Source organism: Numenius arquata, chromosome 10, assembly GCF_964106895.1.
Source record: "Numenius arquata chromosome 10, bNumArq3.hap1.1, whole genome shotgun sequence".
Classification (NCBI taxonomy): Eukaryota; Metazoa; Chordata; class Aves; order Charadriiformes; family Scolopacidae; genus Numenius; species Numenius arquata.
This window is the reverse complement of record NC_133585.1, coordinates 30,206,564-30,232,665: the sequence shown is the minus strand read 5'-3', so window position 1 is coordinate 30,232,665 and position 26,102 is coordinate 30,206,564. Positions and strand designations below refer to the sequence as shown.

The 26,102-nt window shown below is 39.4% G+C and overlaps 1 protein-coding gene across 3 annotated transcripts in view; it reads right to left on the bottom strand.

The window, feature by feature from the left end:
• ELF2 (E74 like ETS transcription factor 2) overlaps positions 1-16,460 on the bottom strand; it is a 38,885-nt gene extending 22,425 nt beyond the window's left edge. Inside the window, exons 1-3 of one of the 3 annotated variants that reach the window (XM_074155223.1) lie at positions 16,277-16,460; positions 8,366-8,561; positions 7,227-7,392 (exon numbers count right to left, since the gene is read on the bottom strand). In XM_074155223.1, coding sequence (XP_074011324.1) covers positions 7,227-7,392; positions 8,366-8,437 — 238 coding nt within the window. In that variant the 5' untranslated portion in view covers positions 8,438-8,561; positions 16,277-16,460. The remainder of the gene's footprint in view (positions 1-7,226; positions 7,393-8,365; positions 8,562-16,276) is intronic. The other 2 variants (XM_074155224.1, XM_074155230.1) reach the window with 2 other exon arrangements.
• Positions 16,461-26,102: the final 9,642 nt, after the last annotated feature.

Here is a 26,102-nt window from a genome sequence, read left to right as displayed (position 1 = left end):
CACGAAACAACAAAAAAATCCCAAACAACTGATATATGCATTTCCCTGCCTTATAATGAAATTCTTTAATTTCAGGGCAGTCCAGCAGACAATTATAAATCAGTTATTTGCACAGCACATTACATTATTTTACAAAACTAACTGTATGTATGAACTATGCCACTGTCGAGCAATTTCTCTGTTCAAGATCTAGCATTTACAATTCTTTTAAGACTTCTCTGGTAACAACAAATGTCTATTCTATAAACCACTGAATCTTTGTAAGGATTAAATGTCCTGCTCAAACACATATGGCTTTACTGTGTAGCAGACAACAAATTCTAGGAGCAATCTCTCTTTTAATATGCAGATCAGTTTCCAAAGTTATTATTTTCAAGTTTGTCACCATACTTTTGATCAATAAAGACCACTAACTCTTGTGCTGTCATACCACCATGCTTTTGGCATGCCGTATTGCATTCTAATCTCAAGATACAAACCACAACATTTTTTCACCTTGCATTAGTAAAATGCTGTGGTTGAGCCTTCATAGTAACATCCTATAATTTCTCACTCCCAGTTGCAACTGGTGTTGCGAGTTTAGAAGAGAGTGCACCTGTACATCTGAAATCCAACCCATAATGCCTCACACTGGCAACCCAAGCCATTCAATTAGCCGTTCAACACCCTCACAAAATCAGAATTGTGCCTGAAATGTGTAGTTAAATTAACCTTTATTACAAAGTCTTGCAGTGTTCTTTCAGTATGAATGGAGCACTGAACCCAGAAAGGCAGAAACCTGTTATGTAGGAAGAACTGGACACCACAACCAGGCTGTTATTGTTATGTAAAAATAATATCATCCATAGAGCAGCTGCACAGCTCTTTTCATTAATTTCTCAGAAAAGGAAACAACAAAGATGACATAAAATTTAAGTTGCAGTTGAATTTTGTTTCTCAATTAAGAATGTTACTGAGAACAGATGTATATGCCCTTGGCATAACTGCTCCAAGTGCTATACAATAGCACATGCAATGGGAGGGGGATTGGTTTGTTTCACTGTCATCAATATTTAACTAGCAAAAAAGCAATGGATTTCTTGACAGAGTGACAACTCACACTGATGTAGCAGCATGGTGTCAAAAATAAAATGAGCTCACATGCAAAGGATAAATTGTTAACCCATTAATGTGTTAGAAACATCTAATTCTTGCAGTAGAGCAAGTACTGCACGCAAAGTTTTATCTTGCTTTTATCTAGCTAAAGGGCTTCATCTTAGCTCTTTGATGAAGGCGGTACCAACTTAAGCTGAGAGTTTAATCAAGTTGTTAGAACGTCCAAACTGTTGTTCACAGTCAGCGCAGTCTTCTAAGGCAAACTGCTCTCCACTTTTAAAATTCTCATCAAGCTGTCAAGTGTAAGGAAACGAGGTGCAACCAATAGGATACGTCAGCACCACCAAAACGTACAGCTGATGTTTGTGTCAACTCATTTTTTGAAAGAGCCATGTTAATCAAAAGATGTTTAGACACAACGAATGATAACATGGTTTTGTTTATCCATTACACACACACCCCATAATCAAAGTTAACATTCAAACTAGAACTGAGTTCTTAGTATACCATATTTAACAATTGATGAAAACTTATCTGAGATAAAAGAATTCACGGGCTCAGATTCACATGAAGAAAGTCAGAAGGCAGCAGTTTTAATCACAACGAGAGTAGACATATAGAGGTAGAAAGAAGCACAGGTAATAACTAAGGACTTTACATAGTAACACAAAGCTGATTCCCTTGGTGATAACAGTGTAAGTAGCGACCTAAAATCTCCTCTGTAAAGGAAGATTTGCCCTAAAATATATATTTCATTCATGCATTTGTTTAAATTAGCGGAGGAGTTAAGCCTAAACTCACTGTTTATCCAACCTCCTCCCTCCTTAAGGGTGGCTATCAATTTACACGATAGTTTCAACTGAACTTCCTGGTGGAGGAAAAAAATAAAAAATTAATATATTATAGACAAACATACCATCATTGTTGTCTTTGTAGCTCAATATTTTTCCATCAGATCGTAATCCTGGAGGGGCTCATTTTCAGATCCCCATTTTTTCATGCAGATCTTCTACCCCCCTGTGGCAATAACATTTTTAGAATTAAAACAAGACTTTCAACTTGCACCACAGGGAGGATTTTTGATGGAACATTGGACTAAAAAAAGTGGTGACAGTTCACAAGTCGGTATCTCAACTTCTCAAAAGCAGTAGTTTTGTTTCCTCTTTAAAGTTTTGAGGAAAAAATCCCAAACCTGTACTTGCCGCTTTGATGATTAATAAAAAAATAAGGGGAAAAATACTACTGATACGAGAAGTTAGATTCACCAATTGAATTAAATCAGCGTCTATATCGGCAATATGATTTTTGTATACCTCTCAAAGGGATCAAGCTTTACTGTACTTACAGCAACACTTGCTTAATAGCTGCCTACTGTTCAACAAAATTTGTAAACAACACACAACACTGGCTTTGCAAATTCATCATAAGTGAGGTAACCCAGAAGAAAAATAGTAGCTGTGCTGGCATAAGATCAGTACAAAGGGAGTTCAGAAGGTACTAACCAATTTTAATGACAACATTCCAGATAACTTAGCGTTTTTAAAACAGCATTATTCTACCTAAATACTCATCTAATGCCTTATTTGACTAAAAGACGAGGCATCATCCACATATAAGATCTGCAGATCTTGACTTCAGCACTGCACATACGGTAAAGCGAAAAATTAGATTACTCCATTAACACACCTACACATCCACATTATGGATTCTGTGTCATGACAGACAAACAGAACCATAGCAACTGTTAATTTCAGACCGATTGCTTCTTTTAAAGACAGCAGCTACTGCTGTTATGTAATTACGGAGGTTTTGCTAACTGAAGGGCTAATTACTTTAAGGACACATAACTACTCAGGAAATGGAAGCCAACAAAATTTGGATATTATTAAAAAAATTGTTAAGAAGGATGTACTGTTGACAACATGAACATTTTCACTGTTGCAGTAAATAAAATTTTAAGACTGTAACTCAGTCCCCAATAGTCTAAAGGTACTGCTCTTAAGAATGATGTCATACACAGAGGAAAAGAAGTTTAACCATGTCAATCTAAAGCTTATACTTTCCCTTTCAAACATTACAAAAGGCACCCACTACTTCCACTGAGCATGTCATAATGTCACCTGAAAAGATCGAAATTCCTACATTTTGTTTTTCCTAGAAAACTCCTTTGTCAAGATTTTTTTTCTATTCCAAGCATACAGGCAGTTTTTCTGGAATAGGACCAAAAAAAAAAAAAAAAAACCACCCACCAAAACCCAAAACAACGTAACTTGAACGTTAACCATGAAGTCTTTCTTGCTTAACTCCTGGATTTAAAGTCTAACCAATGAGTTAATTTTATAGCTAAAGGATTAATTATAATTAATGATCCTTGAGTAATGAATCAAGATAGATTAGTGGGAAATAGGCTGGAAGGAGTCTGACGGGCAAAACTCCCCATACTCCACTAGAATTAACTAAAAATTCATCAGTATTTCTAGATATGGCTCTTTATAATGATTATATAGCAAATTTTATTTGAATTGTGGTTTCATAAATGCAAGAAGTTTTTTTAATACAAAACAACATTACAGGTCCTGATTCAGCACTGACTTGTATCAGCACTGACAGTCCTCACAGTCCACAGAGTCTCAAATCCAATCACAGAATTACAAACCACAAATAGAACCATTCTATGCACAACACAAATCATCTCTTTAGTTTCCTAAGTAAAATCTACCACATCAGCTACCCCACTACATTTATCACAAAGGGTACTGATCCCTATCTCTGAAGGCTAGAATAATGCTACATTTTACTAAATTCCGCAGCTTTAGGTTAACTGCAAAGTAGCTCCAGGCTCTTGGAATATGTATTTTGTAATGTTGTAAAGCATGTAAATCAGTAGTCATTGGAATTGCTGATGGACTGTCACAAGAAGAGGGGGGGGGGAAATCAGGTCCATGGCCAACTGTAGAAATACTGACAACTGGGCTTGCATTATGTTATGTGGATACCAACCATTTCAAATACTGCCAAGACTTCTTTAAGACAGGTTTTTAGTATTTACCATGCTGTCTGTGGAGTCTAGAACCACAAAAGGTATTAAATCTACTCATTCGTGGTTCAACTACTATACATTTATCAAATAATGTGGGGGTTTTTTTGTAGCAATTATTTCTGACATTTATGAAGTAGAATCAGTTGAGACTGATTTAGCCACAATTGATTTTTCTTTTAAGATCGCACAGAAATCAAACTGTTGCCCCTATCTAAATTAGGATCATTAGTATAGTAAAGGTATGTACTTCAGAAAATTAGTATCTTAAACTGTTCTTTAAATAAACATTATTATACCTTGTTTACTTGTTTCTGCCTTAGCCTGCTTTCTCATTAACATTTACTATGGCACCTTTTACCACCTCTCCAACATCAAATTGCTTCCTACCCACAGCCTGGTATCTCCTCCCTTCCCCTACAAAAGTAAAAATTAAAAAATGTGCTCAGGTTCACTCTCCTGTAACTCATTGCATTATCAAAATTAATGGCGTGTTACAAAAACTAACGTTTCTTGGTGCCTTTATACTTTCTCTCCACTCATTTTACTTCTCTGTATGAGCAATGAATTCAGAAAGATTCTTAGCTGTACCAAAACGTGTCTGTCAAAACACATGCCCCACAAGACTGCCTCCCTCAGAACCATCAAAACCAAGCACTTCTTCCATCAACACTAGATACAAGTTCTGTGCAAGAACTTTTACTCGTCGTTACATATAACTACACCATGAAAACTGCACTGGATTAATGGTGCATATACTACACAAATAATAGTGAGAAGTTGGAGTATGGGAATGGGTATGCAAAGGGAGATTACCTCTCTCCCCAAAGACCTTTTGAAATCACAAATGATAATATTAATAGTTTTTAAGATCTCCATTAGATTTTCATTTCTCCTCTAAACTACTGTAAACTGGCTTTTTAGCACACAGTATCTTTAATTTTTATATTAGAACTATTAGAAGAATTAATATTTGAAAAGTATTTTAATATTTTATTATGTTATTATGCTAAAATTTAAAGGACGTATTGATGTCAAAGTTACTGTGAAATTAAGAAAAGAAAAAACAACACAAAAAACCACCACCAAATTATCTGCAGTCAGGACACACCCCTTAGCATCTCCAGTCATAAACTCACCAAATTACCATACCAACTGCCCTATAAATTTTAAGACTTTACTTTCAAATATCAAGACTTGGAAGCAGCCACATGTTTCTTTCTTTGAGCAGTAACTTAAAAAAAAAAAAAGATTCCTATAGAAGAGTTACAAGTTTTAAGCTGTCATTTCGACCAACCTATTGTGGCCAAAAAATTACACTTAAAAACATAAAGAGTACATTTGCTCTTTACCCTAAAAGAACTGTTCTGTTAGCCATTAATCTATCAAAATCTTAGAAGAAACACCATATTTAATGTTTAAAAAACCAACACTTGTGAATCCAAAAGCCTTCAAAGTCTAAGCTCTTGAAAGTTTTCAAATACAAGTTTAATTTAATTTATAAAACTTGGCTTCTTGGGAAGAACACCCTCACTTCTCACTTACCTTAAGTTTAAAAGTTTTAATATAATAGTCAAAAATTAAAAAAAAGAATACATACTTCATATTCTTTCTTTACATTAATTTGTTGAACTTGTAATTAGCATATTTAATTCAAAACACATTTGAGTAAACTGGAATTGCAAGTATTCTCCCAAGACCTGAACCATTAGTTCATGCATGTCTTATGAAGTTGATGCATGTGGTTTTTCATGCAGTGCTACACGAGATTAACATCCAGAGTCAGAAAGATCTACAAGTTATTGCATTCACTGTTTAGGGAGAAATTTGAACTGAAACCTACCTAATTTGATGGGAATGCACACGTATTTACCGGGCTGCGAAGTTAAGCAGCTGAGAGAAGAGTCTCTCAGCTTTGTTTTGCTTGCCTGACATCATGAATTCCGACTCAAACTCTAAATTAGGCAGCCCAAGGACAGGAATGTACCCTATCCATGTTCTAGCCAAGTGGTCTCACCGGTTTAGCGTGGAGCGCCCAAAAGGACCTGTCCTCCCTTGGGTTGCACTTCTACACACTCCCTACCCCAGCACTCATCAGGGCCTTGGTTGAACCGCGTCAGCATGCTAATCCAGCAGAAAGTTAACACAACAAAAATAGAGAACAGTTGAGGGTTTCCCTACTATTTTTTCTTGCAAAATTAGCATACTGAAATGGCTAAAAAAGGTTCAACAAGTACAAGAAGCAGCACAAGAAAGCAAGCGGAAGGGACAACAGGAACTGCAGCACCGCAGCAGCCTGGCAGTCAGATGTAGTAAGGTTCCCATAGAAGCACAACTTTTGTTTCTTCAGACGGTTTAAATAGACTTTAGTCCCCCTCAAAGTTCAAAGCTCCTGATTGCGTTCTTTGGAGAAAGGTGTACAGAAAGATACACTAAACAGGTCAGCTGCCTTAATGCCAAAACTCTACTCCTTTCTTCATTCATAACTCACGATTTTATCATATAGCTGTGTTAATTTCAATCTACTAGGCTTTTTGCCCATATAAGAACAGTCCAACTCCATACCCCCCAGCCACGTGCTCCTGCCACTAAACCAGCAATAAAACCGCTCTTAGACTGAAAAGGCAGGATAGCAAGGGACAGAGGACAGAGCTCATGGAAAGGGAGGAGAGTTGGAGATAGGGTAAATAGAGCTGCGCAGTCCATATTGTCAGCTGCCCTGCAGTTACAGTTATCTGGCTCAAACACACTGTGAAACTAAATTCTAACCAGCCTCCTGGCTCAGCTGATTTTTAGGAACTCCAAGTTTAGTTGTCTAGTTAACCCCCTCATAAATAGATAACAGACATAAATGAAGATCTGCCTACTTATGAGGGTATTCAGTATTAGAATGCAGTGCCCGGAACCTAAGATGACATTTTTACCTGCCAAGCCTCAATCCTGTCACTACTGATGCTAAGTAAAAGTTTAGCGTGAAGAGATGTGAACACAGGTCATGATCTTCACCGTATGGGTTAATACGAAATCACATTCCTCAGCGCATTCTAAAAGTAAGAAAATCTCATTAAAAAAAAAAATATTATAAGTCATCTACCTGTTTCCACAGTTTCAGTCTCAATTTCTTGTTCCTCTGCTACATCTTGCATCAGGTAAGTCTCATCATCATAAACCAGGACCTGAGCAGCATAACCCTGTTCTAGTCTGGCACTAGGAACCGGCTCCACAATCACTGCTGGGAATTCAGAGACTGGCTCATTTTCCTATAGAAAGGAAAAAAAAAACCACACAAAAATTCACACTCTAAATACTGCACTGTTGAACTCTACAGCAATATTTTCCTCTTACACTCATATATTTTATGGATCAATGATAATAATCTTAACGATCTTTAAAGAAAATTTTCTTCTAAAACAATAGATTAAAAAAAGAAGATAGCTTATCATCCACCAAACAGACCTTCCTGAATCTCAAAGATATTTTCCTGGCTTTAAGGACTTTAAATGTAAAGCATCAGACAGCTTTAAGACATTGAAAGAGAAAGCTTTCCAATTAAGACAGTCAGCTGTGGGAAGCATTTCTTTTTCCTCTGCTTCATAAAATATAATCAAGGCTTTGCGTGTGTACTGCAACATACCTACATCTGACCTCTATCTTACGAACACTCATGTTTTGGATTAGATATGTAAGCTATCACAAAAGAACTGGCTACTTCAAAGGCCATATGCCTATCTCTACTTATTTAAGGATCAAAATGTCTGTAACAGCACATTTAATCTGTTTAAGTGTTACAGAAGTGGAACCCTGCCAGATTCAATTTACTATGAGCTACAGGATAGTAGAATATATTTATTATTTGTTGATAAGAATGCAAAATATGAGCAAATAAATCACGCTGGCTAACTTTGAAAAAGGTCCTCATACTGTTCTGCTCATCTCGTTCTACACCTCAAGACACATCTGAGATCTTTAAAAAGATGCCTAGTATAGAATTTAATTTTGTAAACCCAGCCTACAGTTGTACTGCAGACTTCAAATCTTACTGCTTCCACTTCTGTGACAATAAAATCTTCTAATAAAAGATATTGGAAGAATGGGCTGCTCTCTTCCTCCTCACACAACAATCTCTAATCCATTTCACTTGCTTTCACAGCAAGTTTACAGTGAATTTTTCTTTCAAATTGATATAAAAGGTGTAAAGTTTGTCAGTACATAAATGCTATTTATTTTTCTAACCTCTTGATTTTTTATTCCATTGCTGTCAAACTCCAGGCCAGAGCCTCCAGTGTCAATCACTGCTGATGTCATGGTGCATCTCCTGAAGAAGCTTTGAAAACTGTTATCTATACTGAAGACAGTAATGCTGATAGCCGGAGGTTATCCAAGGCTTAAATTCACAATCCACTTCTATTAAACAGCTAGGCAGAGGTGGCTGAAACACAAAATAATTTTAAGTAAGTTATTTGCATAGTTTATATCCAAAAGTGTTCCAACATTTTTAAAAGCTATCACATGCTACATCTCTACATCAAAATAGGGCATCAGTGAACACAACAGATGTGACAGAATGTGCTGACTTTGGTAAAGTTAACACTGAATACTGCCATACAACACAAGCGTCACACTAACTTTTAATACTAAGGTAATAAAATTTCAGTTTGATTCTTTGCAATTTGTTAAATTTTACACAAGACTAAAACCAAATAATATCCTTGGATATTTTCCATTGGCCAAAACCATTAATTTCTCACCGAGATCGAATATCAACTACTTTTTTTGAGGCATACACACGTTTGAGATAGTGCAGTATATCTAAAGCTATTGTTTTCCTATTAAATTGGGAGATTTTTTTTCATTACATTTTCTTTGTTCTACAAGTTTCATAGTCATTTCATAAAGCTATAGTTTCATAAAGTTTCATAACTAGTTTCATAAAGCCTTCAAACATACTGCCTTAATAAAGCACTGCGTATATAATACACATCTCACAAATACATACTTTTTATTTAAAAGAAAACTGTAGATTAGAAATTAGGTATTGTAGCAATTCCTCTTTTTTGACTATAGAAGCAATTCTTATGAGTCAAAAAAAAAAATGCTTTAATTTGCACATACCATGGACTCACTGAACCTACAAAGATATATAACCTCCGTCTTTGTGAATTTCTTTAATAGATGAACAGCAGTGCTCTGTTTCTAAACAACTGCTATTTATTTATTCTGAATAAATATTATTACTCATATCCTGTCTTTGGAAGAGACAAAAAAAAAAAATAATAATCTGTGTTCGTAAACCTTGGGCTGTGAGGAGCAGTTTACTACTTCAAGATGCAAACTAAGTAGTTTGGCTTTTTAGCTGTACAACAGAAAGCACATACTCCATGTGAGACATGAACCCAATCTGATATCAATTACCCTTGCAAGTAACTCCACTGAGATCAATGCTTTATAACAGAAGCCAGGATTTAGCCCAGCATTTTTAATAAAATCCATTCATTTAGAAAGCTAGCACTATCACTGAGGTCTGCAAGAAAACAAGATCTCCCAGCACATACTGAAGAACAAAATTTTAGTTAATACTCCAATGGGTAAACTCACTAAGCCTGCTTTTCAAGAGCAGGCAGTCAGCTTAATCTAAATTAATCTTGCACATATAGGGAAAAGCTAGCTCAGACTCATGCACAGTAACTGGGCTTCCTATGGGTATGGAAATCTTTATAGGCACAATAGCTTAGCTATACTAGTAAAAGTTACGATTGCTGATCTCCCCAACTGGATGTCAACTAAGCAAGAAAGAAAAAAAAAAAAAAAAAAAGTGCTATGCCAAAACTGTTTTAAAACTTTCATTTATCACAGTACCAAGGATTCTTCAGCACACCATAAAAATATGCTCAGAAAGGCACCATTTCTGTTGTCACACCAACTTAGCACATAAAGTCAGTAGCCACACAGTGAACGGCACGTTACTACAAAAACACATCAAGCAAACGGACAACAAAAAAACACCACTAAAAAAAAGAAAAGCCAAACAAACAATAACAAAAAAAAAAAAGAGTATGTTATCCATATTTTTCACTCTTGCATACAAAAAGGAGAATAAGTTCTGATAGCAGCTTTCTAGGCAACTAGTCCTCATGAAACAGAATGAAGAACAGAAGATCACCTTAAATCACTATCATAGTAGCAGCAAAATAAGCACAAGATATATTGCAAAAGGAAGGAAAAAAATATATGTAATTTAGAACAAAACTAACACATTTTTAGCTTACATATGTAGTCAACTTGACATGAGAAACCATGATTCATACCTCAAAATATTTCATTTGTAATAGCACAGAAAAAACAACACAGTGGTACTTTATTTTCCATTGTTTCATTTGTAAAGCTAGCATCACTTTTTGATTATTAGTATTTTCCCCTGATGAAAAAGAAAGCAAAGACCTCCTCTGCTCCCCAAACAAGATTCAAGCTGGGAAGTTTTTAACAAGCGTTCTTGGAGCTATATAACCCTGTCACCCTCCAGGCTTTTCGCACAAAAAGCCTACTCCTTACCTGCCTATCAATTACCATATTATTTCAAAAGTCAGAAATACTTAAAGTAGGAAAACAACTGTTTATGAATACACTAAAATAATCAATCAGGAGGAAAAATTTTAAAAAACACTTTTACTGTAAAAAGACTTTTTCCTCTTCTACAGTTTTCCATCTACATCCACACTAGAAATACTGCCAAGCAACCATAACCTAAAAGAGAAGTCCAAAGAATGGAGCTTACATTTTAATTTCCAAGCACAGCCTCCAACCAATTTCAAACACCAGTATTACTCTGGCAACTCAGACTTCTATGTATGTAAGAACATACAGTGCTTTATGTAGTACCTTTGCATAGCCTAAGCATGTCACAAAGCTAATTTGGTTCTCATGCAGTATATTAACACAAATACACAATCATATACTTGACCATGTGTACTGTATATTCATATTTTATGTACTATAATCCCACACAGGTGGCCAAACAGCTGCCAAACTGTAGCAACTGAAAACACTTAATACTGTGTACTAGATAAGGCTATGTCAAAAAACTGTTATTTCTGTCTCCTTGGTTACAAGAAGTTTAAATTACTTTTGCACTGATTTATCTCTACATGAATTGCCAATTACCCATAGAAGTGAAGATAAGGCAATGCAGGAACCTAAATGATAATCCTCATTTTCCAGTTCCAGTAGAGTCTTACAGAGGAAAATACACAGAAGAATGAGTGAGATGCTGTATGTTAGCGTTCATTAAAAGGATGGTATCTTTAGACTGATGGCACAGAACAGTCCAGGCAAGGAATAAATGAAAGACCCAGAGTCTTTATATAACAGGATTTGAACTTCATACTAAGAGTCTTGCTATTCAGCAACCTTTTCAAAAACCTGACAGGGTGGGGAAAAAGGCAAGCCCACTGGTCAGCAAGTGGGAAGTTGAAGGAGTTTCAGTTCAGACTGGTTTAGAAGTTCTAAGTTAAAATAAATGCACAAACACACCTCACACACCTAAGCGTATGTTAGATTCCTGCAGACACACCCCTTTTTGAATGCACCAGCAAGGTGTCTGCCCTCTTCCCTTTCCCTAAGCAGCATGTCCTTGTGGAAGCCTTTTTGCTTCTCCATCAGATTTCACTAGAATAATGAATCTATTTCCCATTCTCTCCCTAGCAAGTCACAACGAATTTGGCTTCTCTAAAAGGAAAAGACTACTTAGCCACTTTCAGAAATCAGTTTCAAAATTCATATTTCCCAAGGCTGAGACAAAAAGGCCAAAAGACAATTAGACTCAGATTCTTAAAGTAAGAGATGATTCTGGTTTGTAAGAAACTGGGTTATCTCTGGTGATACAACTACCCAGCATGGAAGTCGGTTCAAAATATGATTGGTTTTGAATTAGAGAATGAGGTGCAGAAAGATATTTTTTTTTTAAATATTAAAAACAAAACACCACACACTACAAATTTATTTCCTCTCTGGACAGGTGCTTACAACAAAGCGAAACATAGAAGGACATGTGAGGAAAAAAACATGGAAATATCTAACATTTCCAAAAGACATGACCGGATCATCTTGTCACAAATCTGACATCCACTCCTGTTCTTCCTGGTCATGGAAAGAGAGAAACTAGTTCTGAAACATTTGGAATATCCCTTACAACAAGGAGAACAGCTTTACTGCGTCATCTGTTATTTTTATACACATCTCATGGGAAAACAAAAATAAGTCTAGGTGCTCCCACCCTCAAAAAAACAAACAAAATCCCACAAAAATCCAAATCTTGAAGCCACACTCTTTGCCTCAACAGGAAGAACTTTCTAACTGTTTACCACTACAAAAGAGACAACAAAGACTCAAGTTTTTGATAATTTTCACAAATGAAGAAGATCAATTACAGCACATATGTCTTCAGAGGCTACAGAGCACTTGTCATAGAAGCTGCAAAAAACCATACAGTTTATCCACATATTTAATAGTACATTTATATGGCCTACATTATGTATCAAAGTGTCTGCCTACAAAAAAATCCAAATGGTCCTCTTATGTTTTCAGCAGCTACCAGAGAAGCTTAAAAACACTCCAAATCACAACTGTGATGAACAGGTAGTAGTCCCACAAAAACCAGAATCTTAAGTCTATCCCCCTGTGCTTAACCACCTATCAAGTTAACAGGGAAGCAAACATGCAGCTGAACAGAATTAAAAATAACAATTGAAAAAACAGCGTGGAAAGGATGGCAGTGTGACCTCTACTAGGCCAGACTCAAACTGAAATTATTTAGGACTAGCTTCAAAACAAAATTCTAAATACAAATCTGCAAATAGTTTAAGCATGCTTTTATTTAAACTGAAATAAATGTGAAAAAAAAAAAAAAAGATGCATACGCTCATACCCACACATGAAAACAAGACAAACATGCAGAAGACTGGGCAGCAGTGACCAGACGCAGCTGCTCCCGCAGCACTCAGAAGAAACATAAGAGTACTTGGAACAATGTCGCCCTTTTATTCAGCTGGCATCCCAAATCCCGAGGAGAGATTTATGCGGATACCTCCACAGATGCAACCGCAAGGGCAGGACTGCAGCCAGCAGTAGCATCACACACAACTTTTTTCAAAAAGGCCTTCCTTTGGTTTAATCAAAAAGAAGTTAAGGAAACCAGCTTGAAAATGAAATTAGTTATATGAACAGAAATACACTGGCCAAGATCACTGCAGAATCCCAATAACTGTAACAAGGCTTCCAAGGGTACAAAGGTGGTCTTTCATAGGCAGCACCACAAATATACCAGTAAATGTCACTACCACTCCAATACATATAAACCATAGCACACACTGTAAAAAGTTTTTTATGTTGACTGAAAGTTCTTTTTTAAGACATTTTCCCAGATAATTTTTATAGCTCTGGCTAACTGATTCACACAGACATTTGTACAAGATTTGGCAAATTAACTTTTTTTTTTTGAAACCTAGAATAAGTCTAAAAACTGAAAAACTAAGTTACTGCAAAAGCTGACAGTGAAAAAAAGAATTAAACTTGTAAATAGCTAGAGAACCAGGGGGTGTGCTCGAAAAGAGGATACAAAGTAAATCTTCGCATCCACAATGTCAAGGGAACAAAACAACCCATGCAATTTCTAGTATCTTATAAATTTCACCAATCCCTAACAGGTATAGAAAAAGAAATGAAATTGAGGAATCGTCAAAGCATGTATTCCTGGCCACATCATACTACCGAAGTTTCCATACAACAAAGCAATAATTTTATTGCTGAATGCACAGAAAATATTGCACTGGATCAAACTAATGATATACCAAATCCAGGAAGAAACTGGAGGAACTCCTTCCATACATATTTAATTTTATAATCTGACCATCGGAAGTTTGCTCTGAAACTTCAATAGCTAAAGCTGATGAGCCCCAAAACATATAAGCTTATAATAACTTAAAAACTATTAACGTCCTGCAAAAAGCTTTGTGGCTTCAGCAGGCTGCCTCTGGACCTTCCCGTTTTTCATCCTATTAGCAGGCTCTCTTCCCACTGCTCTCTATTTAAAGATCCCCTGAAACCTTCTCTTCCCTCTGACGGAAGCCTCATACACATACCCTTACTTTGTACCAGCACTTCTCTTTCCACCGTGTCAACTGATGGTCCTTAACATCTATTTCCACTCCCCAACAAGCCAGAGTAGGGAGCAATTATTCATCGTTTTACATAATAAAAGAGACCGAATAAAATTAAACGGTGAGGATGCAGGTTTAAAACAAAGAAAAAAAAAAAAACAACCACCAAACAAACAAAAAACCACCAAAAAAACCCCCAAACAACACACACACAAAAGAAGGCAGTGCACACAAACTATGTAATTCATTTTCATAGGATATTCCAGAAGTCAAAACAGTAAGTTACAAGATTTAAGTTAGACAGCTTTATGGAGGTGAAGCCCCTGAATGGCTTACACTACTATTGAACACAAAGATGCACCTACAGTCTGAAGTTTAGGAACCTTCTGAACCAGATATTATTGAAACCTCAGAGGTGGAAAGAGTATGTCACTCAAAGTACCATACAAAATATCCATCCTGTTCCCAGAATCTTTCCTAAACCATCTGATCCTGTTACATTATCAGAGATGGAGTGAGGGGAGAGAGAGGAAGAGGGTTCTTGGATCAGACACATAACACATAGACTTGTATTTCAAGATCCTTGAAATAAAGTTTAGTTTTGTGGTAACAGTGACTGACACAGATCTTTCCTGCAGTACTCAATATAACAGATGGCTTCAGGACATCCCTTCTCAAACAACGATACGGGGTTTTCAACATACCCTAATAACAGACATTTCTATAAAGTGATTCGAAACTCCTATGTTCTCCAAGCTTTACCCAAATCACCAGTGTTTACACTTTTGCCTCATTTGAAACTTATAGCATGAGCCATGCAAAAATGTTATTTCTACATTTTTAGGGCACAGAAATATCTGAATTGCTCTGAAATTTTATTGTTAGAGCATTGTTTTTATGAGTCTTGAGAATTCCCTAATGATTATGTTCCTATATCCCTGGACTCGACTTCATTTTATGCTATTTGTCTTGACTAACTAGGAAGCTCTCAAAGTTTGATGCACAGATACACGAATCAGAAAGTGCCAAAAAGCTATATGATTAACTTGCAAGGAAGGTAATTATCAGCACAAGGAAGACAGGCAACTACAAAGCATGCCAAGAGATGAACTCAGCGGATGGAGAACCCTCCTCACAAACTTACAGTCGGCAAGCTTTAGCAATCTTTGCTAAAGAATGGTTATAAAAAAAAAAAAGAGCGTGACAGTGACTAGCCATAAGGGAGGGAAGATGCAGAATGAAGAACTGAATTATTTAAGGGGGGGGCGAGGGGGGGAGAAAAGACGTGAGAGAACACATCCTAAAAGGTAACAGCTAAACACGAACACAAGAGATGTTAGCTCTGTACATGGAAGCACAACATCTTACAGGCATGGCGAGGCGTAATTAAAAATACGCCAGACCTCAGCTGTTTAGCCAGGGTGCCCCAGAGCAGGGCGCAGGGCGGCTCCGGGGCCGGGTCGGGCGGCTCCAGGCCCGGCGGGGCTATCCCACCGCCCGCCCGGGAGGAGCCAGCACGCATGACAGCCGCTGGCCAGCCCGCCCGCCCGGGCTGCCATCTTCTTCCCGACGCCCTGTGTAAACAAGGCGCTGCCCCCGCCGCGCTGCCCCGGCCCGGGAGAGGCTGCGGGGCCCGGCGAGGCCGCCGGGGCCGCGTTCACCCTGACAGCCGCCGGCAACCGCCCGCCGGTCCCCAACGCCCCCTCCGCAGGCCGGGCCAGGGAGGGAGAAGAGGGGCGTCCCCGGCCCAACGGCCGCTCCGCCGCACCCAGCCCCACACCAAACCGAAAGTGCGGTGGGAGGGTGAAGCCGGAGCGACCTCCGGCTCCGCCACCCCAGGGCTGCCCCACACCCCTCGGCGGCCGCCCCTCGGGACGGGCCGGTCCCGCAGCCCCCTCCACAGGGCGGCTGCCCCCACTCCCTCCCTCACAGGGCCGCCTGTCAGCGCCCGTCCCGCCCGCCGCGGCAGCAGGAGCCGGCGCCGCGCCCTTACCGTGCCCCGTACAGGCCGCCGATCCGTCGCGTCGCCCGCCGGGGCCGAGAGCGGGAGTCGGTGGGCGCCGCCCGGGCAGAGCCAAAGCCGGAGCCGCGGCCGGGGCCAGGGCCGCCCCAGCGGCGGGAGGGGCGGGCGCAACGGCGCAACCTGCCCGGCCCCGGCCCCCCCCCTTTCCCCCCTCCCGCAGCCTCTGCACATGCTCGCGCCGCCAGGCGCGCGGGGGCGCTGCGGGCATGCGCGGCCGCCCCGCGCCTGCGCTCGAGCCGTTGGGCCCGACCGGGGCGCGAGGCTCCCCTTAGGGAGCGGCCGTTAACGGCCGGGCGGGGAGCGCTCCCCGCGGCTTCCCTCGCTCCCGCGGCGCGGTTCCCGTCGTCGTGCCCAGAGCTTGAAGGGAGTCGACGTCCCGGAGGCGGAGAGCGAAGCCGGGGGGAAAACCCGTGGCAGACGGGGTCTCGGTGACCCTCAGCCGCGGCCCGGCGTCGGAAAGGGGTGAGCAGCAGCCTGCTTTCAGAAAACCCTTCTAACGTTTGCATACCGCCATAGGGGGGTAATTGTTTTCTGCAATTGCTTTCGGTACATAAGAGAATGAGCTGTCCATGCATCTGAGCAGCCGTGGAAGAGGGGTAGAATGAAAACTGGAAGAGGGTAGATTTAGATTAGGTATCAGGGAGAAATTCTTCACTCTGAGGGTGATGAGGCACTGGAAGAGGTTGCCTGCAGAAGTCCACTTCCCTGGAAGTGTTCAAGACCAGGCTGGATGGGGCTTTAAGGAACCCGGTCTAGTGGGCAACGTCCCTGCCCGATGATATTTAGGGCTTCTTCCAACCTAAACCATTCTATGATTCAGTCCTACAGAACTGATTTCAGCCAGTGACTTGTAGGGGCAAGGCTGAAATGTCAGTTTCAAGTTTTCCTCAATCACAACTGTCTCTTTCAGAGTGCATAGTTTTTGAAAGTAGCCAAATTTGTAATGCAGCATTTGTTACTCCCTTGTCAATATGAGATATATCATTGTCAGAATCTGCTCACAAACCAAGTACATATCAAGACTGTCTTGATTTAGATTAGTCTGAGAGGTTTAGGACAGGATTGGTATTCTCTTTTACAAATACTGGGCTTTAACCTGCATACCCTTTGTCTTTCACAGTAACAAACAGAAGAGCTTTAGCTGAATAGAAGGCATTCTATTTTCATTACAGACCAAAAAAAAAAAAAAAAAAAAAAATCACATTGCCAACGAGACTTTAAACATTGCAAAACCACTTGCTCAAAAGGAACTGTAGACTAAAGCTTTTCTGTTCAAACTGATTTGGGCCCCCTTGTGCCTGTACGTTGTAAAAGTCTGGCATACTTCTTTTTAGCAGGCGCCCTCAGCACTGAGCAGTGGTACACTGACAGTACACAATCCCACACACACGTGCTGTCATCAGTCTGCAAAAGCACTTCTTTGCTACATCTCAATTCCATCTGACCATCCATGCCTACGGCTCCCTTGGCATTCCTGTTTACGTCCTTCTCCACCAAGTTTGATTTCCAATCCTCACTTTCTGCCTTAGGTATTATTACCGCCCACTGCTCCACAGGTCTGACTCCTGTTTCTTATGCATCTGAACTGGATACTTCTTTGCTCTGCATCTTAGTGGCATCAGCTTCCTTTCCTAAGTAAATATCTTTCAGGTGTCTTTAAGCCCTAGAATCAGACTGGCTTTTATAGGTTATGTACAAACTGTAGTTTTCCAGATATATAACATGGGTGGGTATTTTCCCCACGTGCAGGACAAACATCTCCCTGACAATGAAGTCAGTAGCCCTAAAAATATCAGGGCTGTGCCCTGAAGCGTGGAAACATTGGAGATTCTTTCCTTCCAAAAACGTGGCAGGAGACGTTAATAATAGATGGTGCTACCAGCAGCGTCTTATGCAAGTGGCCACTACTGAGGTGTAAACTGAAACTTAGCCATCACTGTGTAATAAAGCACATGTCATAGCAAATTTGAGGTCTTGCCACGTGCTAAGCTTGCCAGACATTTAATAAGGCATACACTTGGCTGTCGTTAATGTCAGAATTTGCTACTAATTTACATTAAGCAATATGAAATGTCAGTTGTCTGTGTGCTGTTTAAATAAGAGGTATCACCTTTAGATCTTTTGTTTATCTTTAAAAGGAAGTATTAAACTACATGGGGGGAAAAATTGTTGTTTATTAACAATGTATCTGATATCCATGTTGCTGCTAGAAATTGTAAAAGTGTTCAGTGTTTGCATATTATAAAATGCAACTGTTTTAATGCTCTAACATACAAGCATGCAAATTGTATCAACAAAAGTGTAAAAAAGTCTCACAGACAGTGGATTATGGATGTTCACATTTTATGGGCCTTGGAATTAGGTCAGAGATAGCAGCTGACAATATAAAATAAATGAAGACTACCTATAACGAAGAAAAAAAACAAGTCAAGAAAATGGTAGGATATCACAAGGAAAAGATTAAAGGGTTCATAGCAAAAATTGCCTTGTTTTAGGCCAGAAAAAGTCTAACTGGGTGGGAGTTTTAGCCCTCCATTCTAGCTCTTTTTCAGCTTGGCAGACTTAAGTGCTGTCAGCTTCATCTTTAGTACCTAATTAGTCCTGACTTCACATGCTCACTCAGTTGGGTTTTTTCTTCTTCTTTCCATGGGTCTAAGTTAAAATTCAGAAAAAGAAAGAAATCTCTTGCCATGATCCTTTTCATGGAGAAGAGCAGACTTTTTTTTTTTTTTTTTTTCAAAACGTAGGCCCACTGTCAGCTGAACAAAAGCCATATAAACCAAAGCTGCTTTGTACATCTCTGTAGCTCCTTCCTGGAGTCATTGGGTGACATGGTGACCAGTTAGGGGTGCTCTAAAGATAGACTTGAAGTGGTCCTCCCTTCTGTAATGCTGATGTTCATTTTCCTGCCAGCTGCAGTCCTCTGTTTATTCAGTTTTTCTCCACTCTGTTTGGATGTCACAGGACAGATGTTTCTGCATTACTTAATCCAGTTTATTTATGCAACTCCCACTTCTCACTTTTTCTTCTAATGAGCTCAGCTGTCCAGCCATTTTCAGTGGAAGTTCAACAGCACCTCTCTGGGAGGGAGTTGTGGCAAGGGCTCTCTGAATCTAGAGACCTGTGCTTCTCTGCAGAAACAGCACTGGTTTGAGATAATCACAATGGTATCTTCATTTCGTTCTCTGCTGCTTCTTTTTGGTTTGTTTGTTTTTAAATGAAACTAGATGAACACTTCATATGGAAAACTGTATTTCTCTTAGGAACAGCTCTTTTTGGTTTACCTTAAACTAGTTGGAAAGCTATGCTGAAAAATATTAAACTTCAAAATGAAAAAAAAAAAAGCAGGGCCACCAAGGGATTTGGATCTGTTCTGTTGAGTTGTTTTTTTTAAGTTATATAAGTTATGCAGCTATTACAAAAGAATAGTGGCCCTTTTGACCCACTCATGAGGTAGACCTGCAGTCAATTCAAAACTGCTATTGCTGGGACACTGTTGTGTGATAACATTGGGTCAGTAGTTCAACAGATGCTTCTCTGCTCCTTTTACATATAGAAAGCTGCAGTCCACATTGCTTTTTAAACATTGGTCTTCAAAAGACTGTAGCCTATCTAATTCTATATGCTAAGCTTACTGCCTTTGGTTGTTCAGATGAAAGGGGAAAGTTACACTGATTCAGACCCAGAAGTATGACCCAGAAGAAGTGACCAAGAAATGACCCAGAAGAAATAAAGGAGTGAGGGTCCCACAACCCTTCTGTCAGTCAGTCCATTCTGTAAATCATTATTAATGAAGTAGCAGTAACTCTACAGGTGTAATTAGGGTTTTTTCCTTCCTAGGGTAGGCTTGCAGAACACACAGACTATTTTGTGAAAACTTGAGACAGAGCAACAGTAAAAACTAATGATCATTTATAAAATAAAAACCACAATATTTTTGGGTTCTTTGTTTTTTTGTTTCTTTTTTCACATGGACTTTTAATAGATTCCATATTGTGTTTATGCAGTCATAGAAAAGCATCCCATTTTTGCTTGTGCACTATTCCAACATCACTAAATTAATCTACATTTTAACCTAAGGAAACAAGCTTTGCTGAGACCTAGCTATCTGTGTGTCCATCCACTTCTCTGTCATTCCTTTCCCTTTGACATTGTTCACCAATGTCATCTTGATTTTTTAAAAGGGTAGAGATCTCAAAGATAAGTTCCTATAAGTTTCAAGAATGCAAGTGTCAGAGCAGACAAGACCGACGCCAGTGCGTGTCCCCACCAGAAAGCAGCTATTTTTTATGGTGACGTACAGCAGCCAGTTGATGTATGCATATAGCTGTGTCCCAGCTACGGCAATGCTATTTCTTAGATGACTTGCTTTCTCCCCCGCTAAAAAAAGAAGGCATTTGAGGTATATAGAGATGTAGTGGAAAACTGGTGGCACTATTGGGATTAGAAGACATGAGGAAGGCTGATGGGGCAGCAGCAAAAGATCACATGACCAGAGAGGATACAGCTGGGATTAGAGAGAGAAAGATGACAAGGGAACTTCCAGACCACAAATCCATGGTAAACCAAGTGTTACAGTAGAGGTTGCTTTGAATATAGCTATGGAAAACGTGAAGCTGTGGGACATATGTCAAAAGCACTTAAAAGGCATCCTAATGGAAGCTCTGCTTGGTCTCAGATACACAGCATGTTGCCTTTTAACTGTAAACCTATAAACTCAGCATTTTCAAGGAAGCTCTAAGCATAGAATTATCCAAAATAAAGACAGTCTGTAGAAATCAAACCCAAAATCTGATCCCTATGCTTGCTAAAACTAACATTTGGATTCTAGGATATTCATTGTCAGCCTGCTACAAGGGAGGTTACTGGCTGCTGCTTTACACATTACCGAAGCTGTCTCTGCCAGCAGGAAGGAAATTCCTGATGGGCTGTGTGGGATGGATATTTTGTTGTATGTATTTGTCCCAAAAGCGATCACTTCACTAATACAACTCTGAAACATTTGAATGGTCTTGCTTTTATATAAGGTGACTTCTGAGACCCTAGCATGCCCTCATAGGAAAAAAAAACAAAACCGTATTACATTGTGAGCTGAGAGCTCAAAGATTAATGCTGGTGAAAGAATACCACTCAGAATGGTGAGAAGCTGGAATACTCTGGACAGCATCATATCCTTAAGTTGCTGTACCCCGGTGCAGAGCAGACACAAAAGTCAGGAGACCAGTTCCTCATCTATCCTGCCAATGGGGTTTTTTGGCAGTTGACCAAGCTGGACAGATCCAAAATGGAAAATGCTATTTTGACACAGTACTGATAGCTGGAGCAGATCTTTAGTACCAGTCCCAGGCAACTGCGGGAAGCAATAACTCAAATGCTGAGTTCAGAAAGGGCCACTGGATATCTCTTTCATGTATGACAAAGTGATAAATATTTCCCCCAGTCTTACAATACTTTGTACAAAAGGTACAAATATATGACAGAGAAGCAGCGAAGGATGGTACCAGTGCTTTCAATCCCTGCCACTGCAAGGTGCTGGTCAAACAGGCAGTTAATCCTAGAAAGCAAGTCAGTATTCACACTTTACAGGGGCAGGCAGCCCATCTCCCGCAGCCACTCCAGTCTGCAGGACAGGGGAATATGCCTTCCAGACCCCACTCTGAGGATCAGGTTGACTTGGCAAGCACAAGCAAGGCTCACCAGCTTTTGGAGTTATTTTTGCAAGGATATGGGACCTAATTTGAGGTCTATAGATCTGATGATTCACATATTTCTGTTGCCAAGGATAAATACCAGATAAATAAAGGGTCCGTCTGTGAAGAATTCTGGTTCTGGTATCCTTAAGTCAATGTTTCAGACTTTTTGTTGCCTCCAAATGCAAGGTTTTTTTGCGATGAAGACACATGGCTAGTGTCAGCCTAACTCAAACTTAGTTAAACTTTCTGTCCACCCCTTGATTTTATTCATGCTAAGCTACTAAAGCAGCTTATATTTTACAGTAAAGTCCTTTAAATTGCATGTGTAATCCTAATCTTTCCTGAACTCATTCTATCTCCTTTATAATTTTCTCTTAGTGGCATACAAGTTAGAAGAAAATAAAATAAAACCTCAAACCAGGAAACAAACACACACCCTCCTTTACTTAAAAGTACAATGCTACTTTGCTTGTAAATCAAGTAAGCACAAGAAGCTTCTGATCCTCAGCATTTCAGGGGTTGTGACACCACTAATTACATGGGAGTTATGTGATCAGAGCAGGGGAGCAATGCAATGCTGAAACAAGCCTATCAGGGGCAGGATTTTACCCTTGAATAAATTTGTGTTGCTTTTCAGAAGGAAGAAATAAAGGAGGAGTTTGTAGCAGTTTGTTGCAGTATGTTAGATACATTTTAAAATATAGTTGCAATATTTCAGAAAACAATAACCTAGGAGTAAGTGTGAAAGAGGACTTTACCTCATTTTCAGTCCAAAAGAATACGTGAAATGTACATGGAGTGTTGATTTTCTTAATTCAGACATAGCAGAAAACAGAATGCTTACATGGGACACTTCTGATACAGGAAAATCCTTTGGGAACTGTGGTGTTTTGCGAGAAGGAGTATCTTACAGAGACTATCTAGTCCTGTTTTCAACTGTCTTGCTTTAAAGAAAAATCAAAAAAGAATCATCCTCAAAGACAAATTTATCTTTCATAGCATATTATTTCACCATCGGAAACTACTTTTCATTTAGGAATATCCAAGTTCTGCAATCAGTAAATGTCTTCATGTAGATAGTGCCTGACTGAAGGTATCTCAGAACTGGTATAGAAGACAAGATTCTGAGAAGACACATGCTGAAAGCAAACGAGCAGGGTGTGGAAGTCACCGGGGTTAAGGTTTTTCTCATAAAGTAACAACTTGAAACTCTTCGAAGTCCTTCTCTCTTTGTTTATAACCAGGACTGAATACTTTGTGTAACCTCCTTCTATTGCTGATACTTGTGATAAGTAGAAAGGGGCAAGAGTGCAGAGATCTTGATTTTATAGAACTCCATAAATCATTTAAAAGGAAACAAAGATGTTCACATCCAGCCTCATTGTGTTCCCCTTGGCACGAACTGTCAAGCCTTGAACAGTTACTCCAGGTTTGGCTCCTCTTGTATTATAACAGCCTCGGCACCAAATACTTTGCATTGGAAATTAGTCACTTACTACAACAGTGGAATGAAAAGGATCTGTATGATTTGGATTTTCTCCAAATCACAATTAAACTTAAAAAAAAAAAAAAAAAAAAAAAAAGCCAATTTTCTCCAGTGAAGAAAATCATACATTGAAAAGCATACATTATTCATTTCTTACCATATTGTTCAGCTCCAGGTTTTGGGGATGGGGGATTCTTTCTGTGTTCTGGGTTGTAGTAATCATACTACTTTTGATTTAGTGCCCTCTTCTGCTTGATAATGGGAGTGCGTGTTGCCCAATGGTTAAATATTGTCAATTAGCCCTCAGTGGAGAATAACATTTCCCAGTAACTACTGAGAAATGAAATAGCCTTAAGCAGGAAGAAAGAAGACAGGAAAAAAAAAACTAATCACGTTATGGGAAGGTGATCCACAAGTAGTCACAGACCTCAGTAATTTAATTTAATTACAGAGAGGGAAAGAGAAAGAGAGAATATGATCTTGATACATATTGCTGTCTCTCCTCTTCCACTTATTGTCTATATTTTCCCATTTAATTTAATTGGTCTGCATACTGCAGTCAACACCGAACTGAGAAGACAAACTACAGGCAGCCAAACTTCCTGAGACAAAGCACGGAAACTATAGCAATGTATAACACTTTCCCTAGGGCACAAGCAGAGCTCACACATATATCCTTTGAAAGATCATTGAGTCATGAAGGTTTAAAATAACATAAGCTATTTATCACTAAACAAGCAAGATTTGTAGATATTTAAGAGACACCAAATCTGCACAGGAAGCTGATAGAAATAAGTAACAGACCACATGAAGAGAGTCTTCTATTCTGGAGAAGCTTCCCATTTGTTTGTTATACAGGAGCTGTTGAACATCAATTGCAAGCAGACTTTCCAAACTTACTAAAGCCATCATTTGAGTTTGCTAACATGTCAAGAGCAAGTGGAGAACATTTGCAGACAGTTAAACCACTAAGCAAATCATGCCATTTCAACAACCTGTTTAATTACCTGTAGTTCAAGCAAATGACAGGAACAGCTTCAGGACAGAAACCTCCAGTTTTAGCCCTTCTTCTCATCCCAATAAAGCTGGAGAAAGTAACATCTCCCACAGCATTCAAAAAAAAAAAGCCAAAAACAAACGGGGTAAAGACCAGAATGCAGGAGAATCCAGTTACTCACAATGATGTTTGATGCCTGTCATTCTGGGATAGACCTTATTTCCATCATCTTGCATGCCTTCCATCTTCTGCAGCAGGCAAGCAGGGCAAGAGCAAAGCATACAACCAAGACATATCTTTCCTAAGAGCAGAACTGTCTGTGTGGCAAGAGGGGCAGCACTCTGTGGAAATGAGCTGATCCATGGGTGGCAGACCAAATAACACTAGCTCCTATATCCTTCCACACAAAATACCTTCTGTCCCTAGATATCTCTCCCCACCCCATGCATGCCTGTGCCTTCTGAGCTCTCATCCTGCAGCACGGCTGGCTCAGTCTTTCACCCCCTAATCAGCAGCAGAAAGGAAATAGCATCTGCACTAGCTGATTAGGGCCACCAAAGTGCTACTCAGCTGCATCATATATGCACATTTGCTCATCTGCTGGCAAACACCACAAAATAAGCTACTGGTCTCCTCAGTCATCATTCAACTGGCAGGAACTTTGTGTCCTTCCCACCTCTCTGGAGAAACACAAGTTGGGGTTGGCTAGTTGGTTCAAAATTTATGAGGGAGAGGAAATGAGAGAGACTGACAGGTGGGGAAAAAAAACACAGCCTCAGTTCTTGCCTTGGTTTGGCTTTGTTGGGGTTTTGTGTGTTGTTTTTCTTCCAGAAAAACAGGTAATGAAGAGTATTTTGTTACATCGTTAAAGCTTTCTGTGCAGGTACAAGAAATCTTGGTTAAAGTATTTCACTCTCAGATTTTCCAAATTTTAAGTACCAACTTGCAGTTTGAATGATCTTTTTCAGTAATTTTCTTATGTTTTTAAAAAGCAAATGAAAACAAAATTGAAATTCTATATTGACATTAACACACAAAGAGTAAAACTGGAACTGTTAGACAGAATTCATCTGTGTCTAGCATTTCAGTTAAGTGCTAGCAGCAACAGGCTGTCATTCTTCACATGAACTAGCGCTAGAGGGAGGTGAAACACTTTGCCAGCTGCTTTCACAGATACACGCTGACTGCAGAGGAGCAATTTGCAGTTCGGACAAATTCGGGAATCTCAAGTTTTCCTCTGAGCTTTGAAGCATATTGTCAAGAGCAAACCTTTCCCCCCACCTCCTTTAGCCTTGCATTGTGTCTGCTCTCTGCTGTGATCTTGTTCTCCTTAATGAGCCAAAACTCTTTTACCATTTTCTATGGTTCATCACAGCCTGTGTGTAGCAACTCAAAAATTCACTTTTCTGGAGGTGAAGGACACACAAATATTAATCTGTGTGGTAACTAGACTCCATGCTAACATGACTGATGAAAGAGATAAATGATGGCTAGAGACCACCTAAACCAGTAAGATGAAGAATTTCTGACTAAACGGCAAGGCATTCTGCATGCTGTTACTGGCTGTTTATTTTGAAGAGCAGCCATCTGTGAATTGCAAAATATGTCAGTTGTTAATCT